Source organism: Macaca nemestrina, chromosome 5 (genome assembly GCF_043159975.1).
Source record: "Macaca nemestrina isolate mMacNem1 chromosome 5, mMacNem.hap1, whole genome shotgun sequence".
In the NCBI taxonomy this organism is placed as follows: domain Eukaryota; kingdom Metazoa; phylum Chordata; class Mammalia; order Primates; family Cercopithecidae; genus Macaca; species Macaca nemestrina.
This window is the reverse complement of record NC_092129.1, coordinates 173,612,704-173,635,173: the sequence shown is the minus strand read 5'-3', so window position 1 is coordinate 173,635,173 and position 22,470 is coordinate 173,612,704. Positions and strand designations below refer to the sequence as shown.

The window sequence follows — 22,470 nt, the reverse complement described above, 5'->3', positions numbered from 1 at the left end:
AAATACTATAAATTCTTGATCTTTATTTTTAGGTAAAGAGACCCCACTATTGAGGAGTTCTGGGTGCTGTCCACGTAAATGGTGACCTACCTCAGGACAACTGTGATTGCCTGAAATTGAAGAAATATAGTGTCCCTTGTATTCAAAGGTGACGTCAGTGATGGTGATGGTGGCTCTGCATGGGGAAAAGAGGTGCCGAATGAACACACATTCCACCCTTACTCTACGTGGGAAAACATCCTGAGCTGGCAGTTGTGGCCGATTTGCTAGGGTCTTAATTTGTGGTTGACTTAGACAGAGGTGCCCAAATGTGCCTGGCGTTCGCGAAGTGGTCAGCTGGCCCCACTGGCTCATGTTCAAAGAGTCACCTGATTTTTTTTTCAATATAAGAGAAGAGTTACCGACTTGTGGTTGATCCTCCTTCTTTTAAGTAAATGGTCATATTGCCCTTCTTGCTGAAAATAAGTTGCTAGAGCAGATTTCTCAAGTCTGGGCAGGGAACTGCAGACTGACTTCAGCAATGGCATAAAATGAGGTGAGTGATGAACCGAGAAGAGGCCACAGGAAAACTGAAGGTGAAGGCATTTGAGGTGGTCCTAGGGCTTATGGCCATGTCCATAACTCTTTTATTCCTGTATACCAACCATTTAATCCTGCAAAAACACCTTCCACAGGGGAAAACCTCAAACTCTTCAGTCCTTGCAGAAGTGTGTGGCACGATTGTGACAGGCAAGAAAATGTTCTTCAATGAAAATATACCAGTGACGCCATTGAGAATTGTAACTTGCCAGCAATACTTGATCCGAAATCACTACATAATGGAACCTCTGTCCGAAGACGAAGCCGAGTTCCCACTGGCCTATGTCATGGCCATCCACAAAGACTCTGATACATTTGAAAGGCTCTTCAGGGCCATCTACACTCCCCAGAACATCTACTGTGTTCATGTGGATCAGAAGGTCCCAGTCGCTTTCAAAGACGCTGGAAGAAAGCTACTGAGCTGCTTCCCAAACGTCTTTGTGGCTTCTAAGAGGGAGTCTGTGGTCTACACGGGGATCTCCAGGCTCCAGGCTGACCTGCATTGCCTGAACGACCTGTGGCCTTTGAGGTTCCCTGGAAGTATGTCGTCAACACCCGTGGGCAAGAATTCCCCCTGAAAACCAACAGGGAAATAGTTCGGTATTGAGGGGACTGAAAAGGACAAATATCACCCCCAGGGTGCTGCCTCCTCCTCACATTATCAGAAGGACCAAATACATGCACTTGGAGCAGAGATACAATTTGTTTTCCTTCATGCTGTGAACTTGGGTGAGAAAAATGCCTCCTCCCCACCATCTGACAATTGACTTTGGCTCTGCCTATGTGGTCCTTACAAGGGAATTTGCTAATTTTGTTCTTCAAAACAGAGGGCCATTGATTTTCTTGAGTGGTCAAAAGACACCTCCTCTCCTGATGAGCATTTCTGGGTGACACTCAGTAGGATTCCAGGTATGTGGAACTTGATTTCCAATCTACATACAGTCTAAAGTGTGTGTGAATGTGCACATGTGTGTTACACATTGAAAATGGTCTTGATGAAGTTATGTATACCCACCTATGTTTCTAGACTTAATGAATATCCTGTTGACTGCTTTGCATATCTGTTTCAATGAATTAATATAAAATAAATTATACTTCCGGCCAGGCGCGGTGGCTCATGCCTGTAATCCCAGCACTTTGGGAGGCTGAGGTGGGAGGATCACTTGAGGTCAGGAGTTTGAGACCAGCCTGGCCAACATGGTGAAACCCTGTCTCTACTAAAAATACAAAAATCAGCTGGGTGTGGTGGCACTGGCCTGTAATCCCAGCTACTGAGGAGGCCAAGACAGGAAAATTGCTTGAACTTGGGAGGTGGAGGCTACAGTGAGCCAAGATTGCAGCACTGCACTCCAGCCTGGGTGGCACGGCAAGACTCCATCTCAATGAATGAATGAATGAATGAATGAATGAATGAATGAATAAAATAAATCATGCTTCTATGTGTCACTAAATATACTGTTAGCTTATTTCTCAAGGAAAAAATTGCCCCCTGCTGCAATGATTTGACTTAACTGGCTCTTTCCCAATAAGTAGACCCAGTCCTGAATCTCCAGAACAGTCACCGTTTTTTCCCTACTTTCATCACCAGACTCTGGGTTTGCAAAATACTGATGTATACTTGGATATTTGATGATTTTATTCCTTTGTTGGTAAAAGGCATAGAATTGTGTGGAGCATTTTATTTACCTCTCCAGCAAAATTCCCATAGACTGGTCTCTATTTTTAATACTTTTACAAATAGTACGGAATGACAGGCCATGAAGAAATGATGAGTCATGCATTCATGAGGAAGCTGAATTGCAGATCTGGGCCCAACACACGCGGTGCAGGGTAAGATGAAGGAGAAGATAACCAGGCATGACCATTAAAATGGTTCCTTTCCAATTAGAAAAAAATAATTCATGACCATTTTAGAAAACATGGAAAATAGGAAAAAAATATGAAGAAGAAAGTAAAATTTCTCATAATCCTAAAACTCTAAAAAAAATTCCGTTAAAAGAGTTGGGCTTCTTTTAGTCTTTTCAAAATAGGTCATTTTAAGAATTGTTGATTTGGCCAGGCAGGGTGGCTCATGCCTGTAATCCCAGCACTTTGGGAGACCAGGCAGATCACTTGAGGTCAGGAGTTTGAGATCAGCCTGGCCAACATGGTGAAACCCCGTCTCTACTAAAAATACAAAAAAACAGCCTGGCGTGATGGCAGGCGTCTGTAATCCCAGCTACTCGGGAGGCTGAGATAGAGAATTGCTTCAACCCGGGAGGCAGAGTTTCCAGTGAGCTGATATCGCACCACTGCATTCCAGCCTGGGCAACAGAGCAAGACTCCATCTCAAAAAAAAAAAAAAAAAAAAAGAGAAAAGAAAAGAAAAAGAGGCCAGGTGCGGTGGCTCACACCTGTAATCCCAGCACTTTGGGAGGCCGAGGCGGGTGGATCACCTGAGGTCAGGAGTTCAAGACCAGCCTGACCAACATGGAGAAACCCCGTCTTTACTAAAAATACAAAAAATTAGCTGGGTGTGGTGGTGCATGCCTGTAATCCCAGCTACTCGGAGGCTGAGACAGGAGAATTGCTTGAACCTGGGAGGCGGAGATTGCAGTGAGCCGAGATCGTGCCATTGCACTCCAGCCTGGGCAACAAGAGCGAAACTCGGTCCCCTCCCCCTCCCCCCCCAAAAAAAAGAAAAGAAAAGAAAAATAATTATTGATTTGGGCTGGGTATGGTGGCTCACGCCTGTAATCCGAGCACTTTGGGAGGCCAAGGGGGTTGGGTCACTTGAGTCCAGGAGTTCAAGATCATCCTGGTCAACATGATGAAACCCTTTCTGTACTAAAAATACAAACATTAGCCGGGCATAGTGGCGGGTGCCTGTAGTCCCAGCTGCTTGGGAGGCCAAGGCAGGAGAATTGCTTGAACCAGGAGGCAGAGGTTGCAGTGAGCCGAGATTGTGACACTGCACTGGGTGACAAAGGCTTGCTCTGTCACAAAAAAAAAAAGTTCAAAAGTTTAATATTTCTTCAGTTTATCCTGGCTTTATGACTGCAAAAATTTTTTTGTTTGTTTTAACTCCGTTGGATTTTTTCTTTTATTTTTGTTTTAAGTTGATGTCTCACTATGTTGCCCAGGCTGGTCTCAGAATTCCTGGGCTCAAACAACCCTCCCGCCTCAGCCTCCCTAGTAGCTGAAACTGCAGGTGCACACCACCATGCCCTGCTTTATCCCCACTAAATTTTATAAGCTGCTTCTAACTGCAAAGTGTTTGGCAGAAGAGAGGCACACGGCTAAGTACACGGTATGTCTAGCTTGTTCCCTGGGACAGGAATTTCATTCCTGAAAGGGTATGTAAAGAGCCTGTTTGCCTGGCCTGGGAAAAGCCAGAGGTTCAGAGAGAGGAAGTGACTTGCTCAAGATCTACAGCTTGCATTAGAGACGAGAGAACGTGCCTTCTGAAAATGCCCAGGGTATTTTCTACTAAATTCTACTGCCACCTTAGGATTTCCCTTCCTCAGTGAGGGGCGCATTTGAGAAGAACACATATCTAAATCTGTTAGGGGTTACCCTAGGGCAGAGACTATAAGATTTCCTACCAATAACTAAACGTAAGGATGGAACCTTAAACACAGGGGTCTGTGAGGGAATCCAAAACTTCCCCTCTGGATAAAGCAGCCTCTAAGGGGGCAAAATGGAGGGTGGTCTTAGGAAAACACCCAAATAATTATCCTGAGGTCTATCTTGGAGTGTCCTCGTGAAAAACCCAATTACACCCAGGGCAGTTACCTTTCTGAGGAGTTTCTTCTTATAACATTCCTGGAGTGGAAATTGATCAACTCAAAGCCCTCCAGGATTCTGGAGGCAGGGGATGAGCTGGTGTCAGGTAGCACCTGGTATCCAGCAGTTTAAGAAATCAGACTCCAGACAGGCTCTCCGTAGTTCTGTCTCTGAGACTCTCAGGGCAGGCCTTGGGGGTGGGACTGAAAGCAAACAGACCTTCCCTCTTTCACATTCCAGCCTTTGTTATTCCACTTAAAACACTAGGGTTAAACTGCGTTTATCTTAAACAGGCTTACTGTGTTCACTGCTGGACGCCTCTGGGCAATCTTATCCTCCTGGGAACCGAGAGAGGTAGGTGCAGGGAAACTGGTGGAGGGAGGAAACTGCAGGGAGCTGGTCTTCCCGGGTTACCTCTGTTAAATCCCTGACAGCAGTTTAAGGTCCAATAGACTGGTACTCACATGGGCTGCACGGATGTTTTATATTTCCAGAACCTAGCACAATGCCGGGCATAAAGTAAGTACACCAAAAAATGTTGAATGAGTCATTTGGTCATGAGATTTCTGTTTCCAAAGGTTTTTTTTTTTTTTCAAAGAATAGCATGTTTGTATGTTGTTTCACTACGTGATGGGCCTACTGGGCACTAGGATTTTCCATCTGTCTCTTTAAATCATTAGTATCCTTCTATATCTCAGTTACAACTTTTAACTTTGTAGGAAAGGACAACACTCACTTCAGACTTCATAGTTTATGTTTCTCCGTTCCCTTCAGGCAAGGGAAAATGTTTCCAGAATTTGACAAGGTACTTGGCACTGTCTGGCGTTTAAATTTTTTTTTTTTTTTTGAGACATAGTCTCACTCTGTCACCCAGGCAAGAGTACGGTGGTGCAATCTCGGCTTACTGCAACCCCCACCTCCTGGGTCCTGCCTCAGCCTCCTGACTAGCGGGACTACAGGCATGCGCCACCAAGCCCGTCTAATTTTTGTATCTTTAGTAGAGACGGGGTTTCATCATGTTGGCCAGGCTGGTCTCAAATTCCTGACTCCATGTGATCCCCCTGCCTCGGCCTCCTAAAGTGCTGGGATTACAGGCGTGAGCCACCGTACCCAGCCTAAAATGTATTTTATTTAATTCGTTCTTTTGAAACATTCCTGTGAGGTATGAACCTCATTTGATAATAGGTAAAATTGAAAATGAAGCTCTGGGCCATGTAGAAAAGTAGCAGATCCATATTGCCATTCTATGAAAACCCACCTTCTGATATTAAAGACAGGTCTACTAAGTAAATTCAGGTTTTGCCAAATTCAAAGCTACTTTTCTGTTTTCCTTGTTTTTAAATGTAGGCCTTTGAGAGTCGTCACTTGTAGAGTCTTTCCGCACCTGGTAGCAGATTGGCCAAATAGAGGGTAGTTACCTGTAGGCTGTGGTTTTCCAGAAGAAATAGGGAGACTGTAATCCCAGGCCCTGGGGACCCTGTAGCGTAAAGGATTTGTTTCTTTGCACTCTGTTCTGATTGCACAGTATATTGCAATCATCGGAAGAAGGGAGGCTACATTCTTTCATGTAATTATTCTTAGTGATCAGAAGCTTGAGGTCTCCCTTGTGGAGGTATTCTACCTATGGCGGTGATTTTTGGTTCCTGTAACTTCAAAATCCTATCAAGGACTTTCTGAGGGATAGAGGGCTGGAGGGTAAGAGCAAAACTCCACAAAGGTGAAAACAACAAATAAAGCCCGGGGCACCGAGATGGGGCTGCTGTTCTAGCTTCTCATAATATCCAACTTAGAGAAAACACTCAGTCCTCAACTCCGGGGTAACTTTCTGCAACAGTAAAATTAGACTGCTAAAATGTATGAGGTTCTCTGGCTTCTCCCCTAGCCCCTGGCTTGGAAAGCCTGGAGTTGTCAGATATCTTTTCGTGTGCAAATGCAGGTGGAAAGTACCTTTAAGGCCTGGACTCTGCCTAGTAACTGAGCTGCTATTTAACTGTCCTCAGCCTTGCATTGCCTCAAAGTTATTTAATTGACTGGATTGAAAAGACCGGCTTTCGGCCAGGCACGGTGTAGCTCATGACTGTAATCCCAGCACTTTGGGAAGCCGAGTCAGGTGGATCACCTGAGATCAGGAGTTCGAGACCAGCCTACCAGCATGGTGAAACCCCCATCTCTACTAAAGAGAAAATACAAAAATTAGCCAGGTGTGGTGGCGCATGCCTGTAATCCCAGCTGCTCAGGAGGCTGAGGCAGGAGAATTGCTTAAGCCGGGGAGACGGAGGCTTCAGTGAGCCTAGATGGTATCATTACACTCCAGACTGGGAAACAAGAGCGAAATCCGTCTCAAAAGAAGAAAAATAAAAGGACCAGCTTTCTCTTATATTTTCCTATTACATTTTTTCCCAGCTATTTTTTGTTAAACGATCACAACCCACTTCATTTCCCCCTCGTAGCCTCTTCTTCCCCGCAGCTTTCCACCCAGGTCTGGAATTAGCTCTGACTTCTCTACAAGCCCCGAGCTGAGGACGTTAGGTGCCCTACCTCCAGAATCCTCCCAGCATGACCTGGAGATTGCTGTTGCCTTGACTTTAGACTTGAAAAACCTGGCTGGGCGCGTTGGCTCAGGCCTGTCATCCCAGCACTTTGGGAGGCCGAGGCGGGCGGATCACGAGGTCGGGAGATTGAGACTGTCCTGGCTAACATGGTGAAACACCGTCTCTACTAAAAATACAAAAACATTAGCCGGGCGTGGTGGCGGCGCCTGTAGTCCCAGCTACTCCGGAGGCTGAGGCAGGAGAATGGCGTGAACCCGGGAGGCGGAGCTTGCAGTGAGCCGAGATGGCGCCACTGCACTCCAGCCTGGGCGAAAGTGCGAGACTCTGTCTAAAAAAAAAAAAAAAAAAAGAAAAAGAAAAAGAAAAAGAAGAAGAAGGAAGGAAGGAAGGAAGGAAGGAAGGAAGGAAGGAAGGAAGGAAGGAAGGAGAGAGGGAGGGAGGGAGGGAGGGAAGGAAGGAAGGAAGGAAGGAAGGAAGGAAGGAAGGAAGGAAGGAAGGAAGGAAGGAAGGCAGGCAGGCAGGCAGGCCAGACTAAGACTAAGAGGCGTGGTGATCTAGCTAGGAAGGAAGCCACAGTTGGGAGTTGGAGGCTCTAAGTAACTGCAGAGTCCCTTCCAGCCTGCCAGATCCACGCTGGATCTCGGTTTGTTTTTCAACAAATGGGTGTTGTTTTCTCAAATTCACTCCAAGAAGAAGCTGTGATTATAAATAAAATGACTTATTCAAGGGTTCCAAGCCTGTCAAGAGTGGCCTTGGTCCACGGAGACTTTCTGACACATAATCCAGGGCTTGTTTTTGGGAACGGAGTTTCGCTCTTGTTGCCTGGGCTGGAGTGCAATGGCACGATCTCGGCTCATCGCAACCTTCGCCTCCCAGGTTCAAGCGATTCTCCTGCCTCAGCCTCCCGAGTAGCTGGAATTACAGGCATGAGCCACCTCATTTTGTGTTTTTAGTAGAGACGGGCTCATTTTGTGTTTTTAGTAGAGATGGGGTTTCTCCATGTTGGTCACGCTGGTCTTGAACTCAATCCAGGGCTCTTTTTAACCATACTATTTAAGCCCTGTTGCTCGAAGCCTGTGGTTATAACCTGTGCTTAAAAAGAAATAGTGATGAGGATAAAACAGGGTACCGAACTTGTCAAAACACATAAATAAGAAAGAGGAGGCAGACAGGAGGATAGGAAAAGGTTGTCTTTTTGAAAAAAGACAAAATGATACAAAAATTAGACAGGTATGGTGGCGCACACCTGTAATCCCAGCTACTCGGGAGACTGAGGCAGGAGAATGGCATGAACCCGGGAGGCGGAGCTTGCAGTGAGCCGAGATCGCGCCACTGCACTCCAGCCTGGGCAACAGAGTAAGACTCCGTCTCAAGAAAAAAAAAAAAAAAAAAAAAACCCAGATTATTCCAAGCTGTTCTTCCTCTGAGACCGCATCAGGCTTTCATAAACATTGAGAAAGTTTCCACTGGCACCGGCTGGTTTCTAATTTGGGCACACAGATGATGTCATGGTAAAATGAACATGTGAAAAACGCTTTGGGCGTCATATGGTCCATGAATAATTAAGGTGAGGATGATGGGATTCTTGTCTGTGGAAAGGAACCCCTTTTTTTCTGCTTCTCTTTCTACAATCAGTTATTGAGATTAAACTCTAAATGCAGTATCTTAGTGCAATAAAAATTAGTTTATATCCTGGAGTGAGAATTTATAAGAGTATGTGTTATGGAGAAATAAGCAATTAGAGATTGAACATAATATACACCCTGCCAGTTACTGAGCAACCAAACTACAAGTCTTTGCTGGTTCCCCATTTGTTCAGAACTCTCTATCCCACCTGATCAGTGCCTCCAACTTAGAATTTGGGAGTATTAATTTTGATCTGAAGTTCAAGCTGGAATGAACAATCTCTGCTCTTTTTGGTCACTCCCTGATTACCATCTCCTCGCATTATATTACACAAATGCAAGAGTCTAGAGCCCAGAATTGAGGAGAGTGATTAGTGATAGATTGTACAAGGGCATCGGGAAAGCTGGAGGGTCAGGAAGACCAGCGTGTCCCATATGCCTACCAAAAAGAAATGCACCAGCTAGCACTGGGTTGATGAAAAAGGAAATAGATTCATATTAATTATTTTTTAAATGTCTAGCATTGTCAAAGATACTATTTTACATAATCATAAATGCTCCAGAGCTCAAAATCAAGGGACCCTCATAGCATTTCAGGTAAGGTACAAGTAAAGATGTATGAACTTTGCTTGTACTTGCAGCAGAGCACAAAATACAAGTGTTCGTTACCTTGCAACTGAATCAAGTGAGTTGTAAATTCGAAGAGCAGGCAAATGATTCAAGATGCTTCTATGCCTGCAACGTCTGGAGGGATAGAACTAGGCCAAGAATGAGGTGAGAGTCAAAGAAAGAAAGACCTGATGTAATTGTCGGGATAAATTGGGAGAAAACATGGTAAAACTTACTTGACTAGTTTAGATAAGCATCATTCAGCATTGACATTTTCATTTAATCATTCCTATAGTCAATTTCATTTGATATGGACAGGGTCTAAAGAGACATTAAAAGTCAACTAAAAATTAGAGAAATTTTAGCCATTTCAGAAAAGATTGATTTTGTATGCGTACTGTATTGAAGAAGTGATTTGTTCAAACGAATTCTGGATAGATGCCTGAAAGATAGTTAAGAAAATAGATATTTGGGTTGATTAAATTCTATTTTGGGGGCCCTATGGGCACGACTGGGTGTTCCTGAGTCACGCTGTAGAATCTGATTCCAGAAGCAACTAAAAACTGACTCACCGAGTTCTAGAGAATTTTCCCTGTGTCCTTTCTTGTCATCATTTCCTGTGTTCCTGACGCTGTGAAATGGGGTTAGCTGCCGTCTCAATGTGTTCGCTGTTAGCTGGGATAGCGGAAAAACCAACAAGAATAACTCCAGATTCTAAAGTAGTGATTGTGAAGATAATACCCGAGGCACACCAGGAAGCACTATGGAAAATGTTATGGTATAATAGTACGTGCAAAATGCAGGATTTAAGCTTGCATCTTCCTGCATTCTTTTTTTAATTAGAGATGGGGCCTGGCCATGTTGCTTAGGCTGGTCTCAAACTCCTGGCCTCAAGAGCTCCTCCTGCCTTGGCCTCCCAAAAGTGCTGAGATTACAGGCATGAGCCACTCCACCCAGCCTCTCCTGTGTTCTTGATAAAATAAAAATGTGTATGTCCTGTAGGCAAGAGGTAAATGAAAGTACAGGACATGGAAACACTGTGTTTAGAAACTATCTACAATATCATGTTGTCTTTGTGATTAAGAAAATGAGCCGGGTGCAGTGACTCACAGCTGTCATCCTAAAGCTTTGGGAGGCTGAGGTAGGAGGATAGCTTGAGGAATTCAAGACCAGCCTGGGCAACACAGTAAGACCCCCACCTCTTTGAAAGAGTAAATTAATTAATTAATTAAATTTAATAAAAATCAGAAGATATATTAGAAAAATTAGGTATGTTGACTGCACCACATTCTTAGATACAAATATATGTCTCCGACGAATCAGTATTACCTGGAATTTCTCACTAATGTGATCAGGGAAACAGGGACATGAAAACTTGAGCATTCAATCAATAAATAGTTGATTGATGGCTGGGCAGGTGGGTGACACCTGTAATCCCAGCACTTTGGGAGGCTGAGGTGGGTGGATCACCTGAGGTCAGGAGTTTGAGACCAGCCTGCCCAAAAATGGTGAAACCCTGTCTCTACTAAAAATACAAAAATTAGCCGGGCATGGTGGCAGGTGTCTGTAATCCCAGCTACCTGGGAGGCTGAGGCAGGAGAATCGCTTGAACCTGGGAGGCGGAGGTTGCAGTGAACCAAGATCGCGCCATTGTGCTCCAGCCTGGGCAATGAGAGTGAAGCTCTGTTTCAAAAAATAAATAAATAAAATAAAATAAAATAAAAAGTTGATTGTCTACTACACACAGACAATGCTAGGAGCTAGAAACATGAGGAATACGTGAGCTCGGCACCAATGGAACATGCTTTCACACCAGGTGCAGCTGACTACCACATCACACAAAACTCATCGCTGCTGTTTTATTTATTTATTTTTTATTTTTTATTTATTTATTTATTTTTGAGACAGAGTCTTACTCTGTCGCAGTGCAGTGGCCGGATCTCAGCTCACTGCAAGCTCCGCTTCCCGGGTTCATGCCATTCTCCTGCCTCAGTCTCCGGAGTAGCTGGGACTACAGGCGCCTGCCACGACGCCCTAATTTTTTGTATTTTTTAGTAGAGACGGGGTTTCACCGTGTTAGCCAGGATGGTCTCGATCTCCTGACCTCGTGATCCGCCCGTCTCGGCCTCCCAAAGTGCTGGGATTACAGGCTTGAGCCACCGCGCCCTGCCTCGCTGCTGTTTTAGATGTATAATCTGATTGGCATGGGCTCACAGAGGAGGGAGTAAGGGAAGAGTAAGAAGATTTCAAAGGAGAGGTGGTAATTGTGTCATTTACTAGAAGTGTGAATGTGAGGTGAGGGGTACGTGTGTATGCATGTGTGTGTGTATGCACATGTGTGTGTGCGTGTGTGAACGGGCTTCTTGTTTACTCTGGTACAATTTCGCGCTTATTTACCACCCCAATCTGTTCCTGGACACGGTGATGGACTCTGTATATGTTATGTCATTTTATTCTCACAATTGATCTATGGTGGTAAAATTATTCTCATTTTTTACACCTCCTTTAAAGCATTTGTAAATCTGGACGTAAGAGCCTCTCTCCTAAAGTTCAGGAACATTCAAAACTGAGATGCTCTTCTCTCCTTCCTCTAAGCATCAGGGTTCTCTGTCTGCATCCTATGTGGACCAGGGCAAAATAAACTTGAAATTCACTGATGTTAGCCTCTATGCAATATTGGGTGCTGATGGGCTGTTAGTTATTTTGTTGTTTTAAAAAAGAAGTTAGCCTTTATTCATCAGAGTGCCACGGTCACTTCGTGCAGTGAGTTAAGTGGTAAGGTAAGCTTGCTAATTAATGTGCCTTTTAAAGGACTTTACCCAGCAGCAGACAAAATTGAGCCCTGGAAAGAATTTAGCCCCATAGCCAGTCGTATACCATGCCGTATAGCATACCCAGCCAATGGGGAGAACGAGGTATGGCTGTGGAAAAAGACAGGGTTAAGGAATTTTTTTAAAGCACTACATATTTATTGACAGAATATAACTCCAGGCGGTATTCACATGCTTTAAACTGAAGCTCTTAACTTGGCAGCGCAGTTTAAGCAAACAAACTCAGGCTGTTGAACACAATGATTAACAGGAAGCAGGGGAGGGGACACAGTTACTAGACTCTGGCATGGAGAAGAGGCTGAGGTTAAGGTCTTAGAGCCCATGACTTGCAGAATGGTCACCTCATCCACTTGCGATTTCACGGTGGGAACAGGTGGACTACCCGGAATCAGAACCTCTCTGAGGATATTTGTTTTTGTGTAGACGCAGGTTGCAGGTTAGCGGGAGAACAGGCAAGCCAAATGCAAAGGAGCCACTTCAGAAATGTGTCAAAGAAAAGTGAAAATGCAGCCTAGTGGTAAATGAAGAGGGGAAGAAGAAAGAAAAAGGACTAGAACTGTGAACTGAAGGGACGGGGAACAGCCAGACCAGAGCTTCAGCCATCAAGAGGATGATTTCGGAACGTGGAGAAAATGTAAGTTAAATATATCTACACTCTGATCCTATCTTAAGAGAGAGATCTTTTACTCATTTCCTGGTTGTGAATGATGGGCTCTTGGAAGCACTGTCTTTTTAGCGTGTCTCTTATTTCTGCCCTGATTTTTGTATTTGTTTACAATACTGAGTTATGGGAGAATAAACGTTTTCTGAGGGCAGCGCTCTCCAATGCTTCACTGTTAGCAGAAGCCTGTCATCAGATTTTTGAGGGGAAAGTTTTTTACCCAACAGAAAATGCATTGAAAACTACCCTTGATGAAGCTACCTGCTATGAGTACATGGTTCGAAGCCACTATGTAACAGAAACACTCTCCGAAGAAGAGGCTGGGTTCCCTTTAGCTTACACAGTGACAATCCACAAAGACTTTGGCACTTTTGAGAGGCTCTTCAGGGCGATTTATATGCCCCAGAACGTGTACTGTGTGCACCTGGATCAGAAGGCGACGGATGCCTTTAAAGGTGCAGTGAAACAGTTACTCGGCTGCTTCCCAAATGCTTTTCTGGCTTCCAAGAAGGAGTCAGTCGTCTATGGGGGGATCTCCAGGCTCCAGGCTGACCTGAACTGCCTGGAAGAACTTGTGGCCTCTGAGGTTCCCTGGAAGTATGTCATCAACACCTGCGGGCAAGACTTTCCCCTGAAAACCAACAGGGAAATAGTTCAGTATCTGAAGAGATTTAAAGGGAGAAATATCACCCCAGGGGTGCTGCCTCCTGACCATGCTGTTGGACGGACCAAATACGTCCACCAAGAACTGTTAGACCACAAAAATTCCTATGTGATTAAAACAACAAAATTAAAAACTCCTCCTCCTCATGACATGGTGATTTACTTTGGCACGGCCTACGTAGCTCTCACAAGGGACTTTGCTAACTTTGTCCTCCAAGACCAGCTCGCACTTGACTTACTCTCCTGGTCCAAGGACACCTACAGCCCTGACGAACATTTCTGGGTGACACTCAACAGGATTCCCGGTACGTACGTCTCTTAACTTTTATTTTTACGAAAAACACTGCATGGTCAATACTGAACAAGTTGCTTTGAAAAGAGTGGAAAAAATGGAACAAACTTCTTTACAGTTCTAAATGTCAAATTAAAAAAAAGCCTTTCATCTGTAAAATGGTAAAATGGAGATGTGTTATATCACCCACTCTTGTGAACCGCTCTGTTCACGGGACGAAAGATTGAAGGAACACTGGCCATATAAATAAAAACGTGGCCGAGCACGGTGGCTCAAGCCTGGAATCCCAGCACTTTGGGAGGTGGAGGCAGGTGGATCACTTGAGGTCAAGAGTTTGAGAGCAGCCTGACCAACATGGTGAAACCATGTATCTACTAAGAATACTAAAAAAATTAGCCAGGCATAGTGGTGCACGCCTGTAATCCCAGCTACTGGAGAGGCTGAGGCAGGAGAGTCGCTTGAACCCAAGAGGCAGAGGTTGCAGTGAGCCAAGATTGTGCCACTGCACTTCAGCCTGGGTGACAGATCGAGACTCTGTCTCTAAATAAATAAATACATAAATAAATAAACCTTATTCTCCTTTAAGCGTAATGCATTTAAAATCAGGAATAAGTATGATAAATAAAATTTGAATGACAATTTGAACACTTCAATAATATTTTTGTCTCTGTTGAAGCTCCCATCCTTTCGAAATGGGAGCAAGATACAACTTTTAATTTTTTTATTTGCAAGCTCTTTTCTGGTCTTGAATCAAAAATTTAAAGCATGGCCAGGCATAGTGGCTCATGCCTATAATCCCAGTGATTTGGAAGGCTGAGGCAGGAGGATCTCTTGAAGCCAGGAGTTTGAGACCAGCCTGGGCAACATAGTGAGACATTGTCTCTATTTTTTTTCGAGAAGTTAAAAAAAAAAAAAAAACCTTAATGCACCTTAAAGATTTCTAGGCTGGGCGCGGTGGCTCACACCAGTAATCCCAGCACTTTAGGAGGCCGAGGCGGGTGGATCACAAGGTCAGGAGTTCGAGACCAGACTGGCCAACATGGTGAAACCCCATCTGTACTAAAAATACCAAAAATTAGCCAGGTGTGGTGACGCGTGCCTGTAATCCCAGCTTCTCAGGTGGCTGAGGCAGTAGAATCGCTTGAACCCGGGAGGTAGAGGTTGCAGTGAGCCGAGATCACGTCATTGCACTCCAGCCTGGGTGACAGAGGGAGATTATGTCTCAAAAAAAAAAAAAAAAAAAAAAGATTTCTAGACCAGTGCCTCCATTTTATAGATGAAGAAACTTCAATGTGATTACATGATGTGCTCAGATCCCACAGCTAGTAAGTAAGCATATGCACCAATTATAAACCAGGTCTCCTAAGCCTGATGTTCTTTTTAGGTTGACTTTCAATTAGGTCTCTATTGTTGCTAAATCAACTCCATCTCTCCTTTGGTCCAAGTTCCAAATGATTTTTGAATCATCTCAAGTTGTTTACAGTGAACCAATTTAGTTCTGCTAGTTCAACTCAAAATAAGAATTCATATTCGCAGTTCAAAGAAAAAGTAACTGGAATCCATATGAAGATCACAGTCATGGTTTCTTTGGATTGCTGGTTCAACCCCGGATGCACATTGTGATCATCTGGGGCTTCTAAAAATACCTAAGCCAGGGCCTGTTTCCCTCCTTGGGGCAAGACCTAACTATTGATATTTGTACAGTTTCTGAGTTATTCTCATGTACAGCCAGGAGTGCAAGCCATTGCAGGTGCCTGTTTTAGATATTGGCATACAAAGCTTCATAGGCTTAGAATTCTCTTTAAATCTGTGATTTTCTTAGAGCCAGAAGGGGAAGTGTAGTGATCAAAAGAAATTACGGCTCAGGAAAGTCATGGGGAAAGCACAGAGCTGTTTAAATAGAATTGTAGTGTCCAGAGTAAGGGAAGTGAAAGCCCCACTTCTCTCCCACGTGCTTGGAGAAGGATGTAGACTCTTCAGGTCTGGCCACCCTACTGTACTGGGAGACATTGACACAGCAGTTCCCAAGAGAGCAGTCAGGGAGGTAAAAAGGCCAATCCCCCCGCCCCCCTTTGTTTTTTTAAGAGAAGACCAAGGCAAAGAAACAGGATAATCGATTTGAAAAAGACTTGAAGAGGGATCCGTGTCTTCACTTAATTAAAAGATTTGCTCAGGAAAGAGAAATTAGACCAACTCTGTCGTTTTGAAAGTAGAATCTAGGGCCAGCGGGTGGGAGATGAGAACACGTGGAGCTGGGAATAGAATGGGCAGCTTCCTCAGTGGTGAGCAAAGCCAAGGGAAGCAGGGCTGGGGAAGTGCTGCCCAGGACAGCTCAAGGATTGGACTGGATGGTCTCCGAGTCCCTTGCCACTCTCAGAGTCTGTGATCCTCATCAGCTGACTGAACAGAAACTTAGGGGAAACCACCACCCCCCCCGACTTCTCAACTCGATGTATCTATTGGAGCTGGATTTTTACTCTCCGTGTTAGCAGTAACAGATTGGCAAAGCAATAGAAAACAAATGCACCAATTAATGTTTTTTAGAAACTTACAAAAGTTAGCCCCTGAAATCATTTCTGTGTTATGCGTGTGGAGGATCACTGCCTGAGGACCCTGACCAGCCCTATCAACTCTTTCATTTTTGGAATTTTTCTTTCTTTCTTTCCTTTTTTTTTTGCATCTCACTCTGTTATCCAGGCTGGAGTGCAGTGGCACAATCATGGCTCACGGCCTCAACCTCCCAAAGTGGCGGGATTACAGGCGTGAGCCACAGCACCCAGCCCGTGCTGGTCTTTACCTCCCAGGCTCAAGCCTTCCAAGAGGCTGGGACTACAGGCCCGTGCCCCCATGCCTGGCTAATTTTAACTTTTGTAGAGATGAGGTCCTGCTGTGTTGCCAGCGCTGGTCTTGAACTCCTGGGCTCAAGCGATTCTCTTGCCTCAGCCTCGTGAGCCACCACATCGGGCGAGCCTTGACAACTCTTTCACGACCTGAGGCAGGGCTGAATGTAAGAGGTTAGGGAATTAGAAACCTAAGGGGTTGTTTTGTTTAATTATTACTCCTACTATGTGGCGATCTGAGCCATTGTCCATTGTAAAGGTCCTTCTGGTTGATGTGTATGCATTGCAGTTTCGCGTTGTTTTTTTTTTTTTTTTTTTTTTTTTGGCAGGGGATGCAAGGGACATTTTGATATTGTTCCAACTGATTATAGTGATTGAGGGATTATGATTAGGATTCTCCAAAGTAACTAGTCCAGGCCAGGCGCTGTGGCTCACCCCTGTAATCCCAGCACTTTGGGAGGCCGAGCCGGGTGGATCACCTGAAGTCAGGAGTTCAAGACCAACCTGGCCAACATGGTGAAACCCTGTCTCTACTAAAAATACAAAAATTAGCCTGGCGTGGTGGCACGTGCCTGTAATCCCAGCTACTCGGGAGGCTGAAGCAGGAGAATCATTTCAACCTGGGAGGCGGAGGTTGCAGTGAGCCAAGAGCACGCCACTGCACTCCAGCCTGGGTGACACAGTGAGACTCCATCTTAAAAACAGAAATTAAAAAAATAAAGTAACTAGTCCAGAAAAACATCTCACAGCTGAAGTGGTCTCATGGGAAGGGAGAACAGCACTGCACAACAGGAATGCTACAATGGGAGCCATACATCTAAAATCAAAGTTTAGATTTTCCAGGAGCCACATTAAAAGAAGTAAAAAGAAGCAAATGATATGAATTTAAAGAACGTATTTTATGCTGGGTGTGGTGGCTCACACCTGTAATCCCAGCACTTTGGGGAGCCAACGCAGGCAGATCACTTGAGGTCAGAAGTTTGAGACCAGCCTGGCCGACAAGGTGAAACCCCAATTCTACTAAAAATACAAAAAATTAGCCAGGCGTGGTAGCTTGTGCCTGTAACGTGAGCTATTCGGGAGGCTGAAGCAGGAGAATTGCTTCAGCGATTTAGGGAACCGGGAGGCAGAGGTTGTGGTGAGTCGAAATCATGCCATGGTACTTCAGCCTGGGCGACAGAGCAAGACTCTGTCTCAAAAAGAAAAAAGAGTGTATTTTATTTAACTCAGTTTGAAATATCACTTCTGCATGTGGCATGTGGCTGTGACCACAAGCAGGGGAGGTGGACCTTGCATCCTCATTGCTGGTATAGTAGTCAGGCTCTGCTGCCCTAGCGGCACTGAGATGTTGGCCATCCTCATGTCGCAGAGTCTCCACCTCTGCTGGTCTTGCTTTGCCTGCTTCTTTTACATTATTTGAAATTCTTGCCTGTGCTTCAGCGCCTCCCCTGGTTTATGGGCTCCTCCACCCTGTGGCTTCTACTTCTTATGTCTTCCCCTGGTATCTGCCAGATTCCATGCTGCTCTTTTTTTTTTTTTAAGATGGAGTCTCAAGCTTTGCTTGAGCAACACAAAGACCTTGTCTCTACAAAAAAATAAAAAAATAGCCAGGCATGGTGGCATGCACCTGTAGTCTCAGCTACTGGAGAAGCTGAAGCAGGAGGATTGCTTGAGCCCATGAAGTTGAGGGTAGAGTGAGCTGCAATAGCACCACTACACTCAGACTGGTCCACGGAGTGAGACTCTGTCTCAAAAAATGGATAAATAAATAAGCAAGCAAAGCAAAACATGGGGCCGGGCACAGTGGCTCACGCCTGCAATCCCAGCACTTTGGGAATCTGAGGCAGGGGGATCTCCTGAGGTCAGAAGTTCGAGGCCAGTCTGGCCAACATGGTGAAACCCCGTCTCTACTAAAAATGCAAAAATTAACCAGGTGTGGTGGTGCACACCTGTAATCCCAGCTACTCAGGAGGCTGAGGCAGGAGAATCGCTTGAACCTGGGAGGCGGAGGCTGCAATGAGCCGAGATTGTGCCACTGCACTCTAGCCTGGGGGACAGAGCGAGACTCCGTCTCAGAAACACAAACAAACAAAAACATGGTCCATCCCCTGTACCTAAGAGGTCCCTTAAGAAGCAGCAGGTCCTCTGGAGGCCTCTCAGAGGATAAGACTCTCTGCATGGCCTGCTCAGGTGAAGGTGCCCATGAGGAGAACAGTGTTACAGAAAGGGAGTTCACATATGGCTTTAAAGAAGTCCAAGAAGCCTCACTAGCTGTTGTGAAATTAGGGCTTCCTGCCCTCCTTTTTTCCTCTCCCCGTTTCCGTCTTTTACCCTTAATCTGGTCCACAACAAGATGGCATGCCTTTTAGTTTCTTGTCTGATTCAGCTGTGGATGATTTCCATTTATAAGCCCAAGATGCAAATTCATCCACCTCCCACTTTCCTCCTGAGTTGGATCCTCTGGGTTGGATGGCTCTGCCTGTGATAGGGACATTCAGTGAGTTTATTCCATTGGTCATGTGTGCCTTGGATTTTACACATTTCAAAACTGACCAGTGATTTCTGTTTCACTTGCTACGAAGCAATATTTTGCATATAACTCCATGGGAGTTTATTTCAAACTCACATTAAAATAGGAATGAATGCAAAAACAGCCTTTCCTGGGAGCAGGCTTTGCTGGGGGTGGGAGGAAGAAGGAGTGCCAAGGTGTCCAAAGGGGAAGGAATAGAGAAAGGAAGATACCTCGCAGGTGATTGAGTGCCCGGAAGACAGACCCTCCCTGCTTCCAATTTGTTTTTCCCCTGGAGCCAGCCTGTGGACCGGCCCTGTTGATATTCCATGGCAGACATCTTCCCCTGAACCCTAAATGTGGGTGGCTCATTGTATTTCTATTTGCTGTAAAGTCCATACTGGCCTGACTCTTTGTCACTGTTTGAGGCTGGTATATCCCGTTAATTCCTCTATAAGTAAAAATGCAATGCTGAGGTTCCAGGTGCCAAGACCTTGAGAGATGCAACTTTGGGAGCAGAGAAGGGCAGATCTGAATCAAGGTGGTCTTGGGAACTCATCCTTTATCCCCAGATATGTGGCTGGGGTCTTACTGCGTGCAGAGGGAATTGCTATGCCCCAAACCAATCGTGCGCACAGAACTTCTGAGATGCTGGGCGAATGGACAGGCTTGAAGGGGAGGAAAATGTGGGGATTTTTACTATTAGTTCTGCTTAAGCAATCTTTGTTTTTTATATCTGCCAGAAATACCGATTTTTGTCAACTTCTAGAAAAGGAAATCAGAGAGTTGGGACACCTGTGAGTTCTTTCTTTCTTTCTTTTTTTTTTTTTTTTTTGAGATGGAGTCTCGCTCTGTCACCCAGGCTGGAGTGCAGTGGCGTGATCTCAGCTCACTGCAACCTCCACTTCCTGAGTTCAAGTGATTCTCCTGCCTCAGCCTCCCGAGTAGCTGGGACTACAACCTCTGCTTCTCGGGTTCAAGCGATTCTATTACATCAGCCTCCTGAGTAGCTGGGACTACAGGTGCCCACCACCACACCTGGCTAATTTTTGCCTTTTTAGTAGAGATGACAGGGTTTCACCATGTTGGCCAGGCTGGTCTCGAACTCCTGACCTGGTGATCCGCCCACCTCGGCCTCCCAAAGTGCTGGGATTACAGGTGTGAGCCACCATGCCTGGCCACCTGAGAGCTCTTCTCAGGGAAACACGGTTTCTTAGGAAGGTGGTAAATGGCCTGACAGACTTCATTTTTTAAATAGGTAGATGATCAAGAAAACAATGGCATTAGTTTTAGCACTTCCCTAGAATAAGAAAGGAAGAGTTTAACCTGCAAGTGATCTTATCTTTGCCTACCTTCTTCACTGATCACTGAGTTTGTTCTTTGGGCATTCTGTAGCTCACACTCTTATCTTTACTTTCTTCTTCCTCCTTGCCAGCTCATTGCAAGTTGAAAATACCAGAAATCAAAAATGCATTTAATGGTCACGTGGGGTGGCTCATGCCTGTAATCCCAGCACTTTGGGCAGCTGAGGCAGGCAGATCACCTGACGTCAGGAGTTCGAGACCAGCCTGGACAACATGGTGAAACCCCGTCTCTACTAAAAAGGCAAAAATTAGCCAGGCATGGTGGTGGGTGCCTGTAATCCCAGCTACTTGGGAGGCTGAGGCAGGAGAATAGCTTGAACCTCGGAGGTGGAGGTTGCAGTGAGCTGAGATCACACCATTGCATTCCAGCCTGAGCAACAAGAGCGAGACTCCATCTCAAAAAAAAAAAATATATATATATATATATATATATATATGTGTGTGTATATATATATATGTATAAGTTGAACTCATATAAGTCAGGGACTCTCTTTATTCTTTCCTGAATTCATACCCATGACACCTTAAATATAAACCCTGATAGATCTGATGGCATCTATGTTTCGTTCTGGAATAACAGGTTTAGTTGCTGAAAGTCATAAAGTGACACAGCACAACTGAGGACTGCTAATGATTTTGACATTTTATTGAGTTTATAAAAAGATTGTAATTTCCCCAGATCAGAAATTGCCCCAATATGTAGTTTAATGGATTTATATGCATTTTATATATCCATATATATTACCATCGAAAATGGCTTACATAATAATGTTAATGTATATGAATAGTTTTGCTTTGCCAATTATACCATCTTCTGGGATCTCAGAGGAATAATCAGAGATGTGACCCTGTTTTAATATTCTGTTGCTCCTTTAGGTAGCAATTTCCTTTTTAAAACCAAAAAATAGTGTTTCTTCTTATGGGGACCTATCTTAATTTTATACTGAGGAAGCTAAAAGTAGATTGATGAGAAAGAAAAAATTAAGGGTTGGGCCCAGCTGGAGTATAGTCAGATGACATCAATTAGAATGCATTTAAGATTTAAGTGGACTGGTAAATGGGTTGGAAAAATAGTCTAAAGATTTGTTTACTCTCTATGAGAGTTAGAAGGCAGCTCACACTCACTGGTGGGGTTTAGAAACAAACAGGCCTGAATTTAAAGCCTGTCTCTACAGCTCACCATCTCTCTTTTTTTTTTTTTTGAGATGGAGTTTCGCCCTTGTTGCCTAGGCTGGAGTGCAATGGCGCGATCTCGGCTCACTGCAACCTCTGCCTCCCAAGTTCAAGTGATTCTCCTGCTTCAGCCTCCCGAGCAGCTGGGATTACAGGCATGCGCCACCACGCCTGGCTAATTTTTTGCCTTTTTAGTAAAGACGGTGTTTCTCCATGTTGGTCAGGCTGGTCTCGAATCCTAACTTCAGGTGATCTGCCCACCTCAGCCTCCCAGAGTGCTGGGATTACAGGCATGAGCCACTGCGCCCCGGCCCTCATCTCTCTTTAACTTTAACTCATTTCACTGAGCCTGAGTCTTCATCTATATCCTGGGGATAAAATATCTCTTTGTAGGACTGTTGAAGGATCAGAAAATATGCAAACTATACCTGGCACATCATAGAAACTCATTAAATTTAGAGACAACAGATGAACTTCTCAGGTGTTGATTTTTGAGGTTTTAATGTTACTATTCTAAAAATTCTATGTGCAACTAAAACAAAAAACAAAACCTACTTACATTTGGTTTTGAAAGTGTAAGGTCTAATTTTTTGTTAGAAATCAGGTATGTGAGGAGGGGCGTGATAGTTTATGCCTGTAATCCCAACACTGGGAGGCCAAGGCAGGAGGATCAGAGGATTGATTGAGACCAGCCTGGGCAACATAGTGAAATTCCATCTCTACAAAAAATATAAAAGTCAGCTGGATGTGGAGGCGCATGCCTGTAATCCCAGCTACTTGGGAGGCTGAGGCAGGAGGATCACTTGAGACTGGGAGGTTGAGGCTGCAGTGAGGGGTGGTTATGACATTGCACTCCAGTCTTGGTGACAGAGTGAGACCCCATCTCAAAAAAAAAAAAAAAAGAAAAGAGAAGGAAGGAAGGAAGGAAGGAAGGAAGGAAGGAAGGAAGGAAAGAAAGAAAGAAAGAAAGAAAGAAAGAAAGAAAGAAAGAAAGAAAGAAAGAAAGA

At 44.7% G+C, this 22,470-nt stretch overlaps 1 protein-coding gene and 1 pseudogene across 3 annotated transcripts in view; both read left to right on the top strand.

Moving 5' to 3' along the window:
* The first annotated feature begins 542 nt into the window (after nucleotides 1-542).
* Nucleotides 543-1,533, top strand: LOC139363246 (N-acetyllactosaminide beta-1,6-N-acetylglucosaminyl-transferase-like; annotated as a pseudogene).
* A 3,034-nt stretch (nucleotides 1,534-4,567) lies between these two features.
* Nucleotides 4,568-22,470, top strand: part of LOC105482411 (glucosaminyl (N-acetyl) transferase 2 (I blood group)) — a 108,044-nt gene continuing 90,141 nt past the window's right edge. The window contains exons 1-2 of one of the 3 annotated variants that reach the window (XM_071097648.1): nucleotides 4,568-4,698; nucleotides 12,385-13,590. In XM_071097648.1, coding sequence (XP_070953749.1) covers nucleotides 12,666-13,590 — 925 coding nt within the window. In that variant the 5' untranslated portion in view covers nucleotides 4,568-4,698; nucleotides 12,385-12,665. Of the gene's footprint in view, nucleotides 4,699-4,722; nucleotides 4,864-12,109; nucleotides 13,591-22,470 lie in introns of those variants that run through there. The other 2 variants (XM_071097649.1, XM_071097647.1) reach the window with 2 other exon arrangements.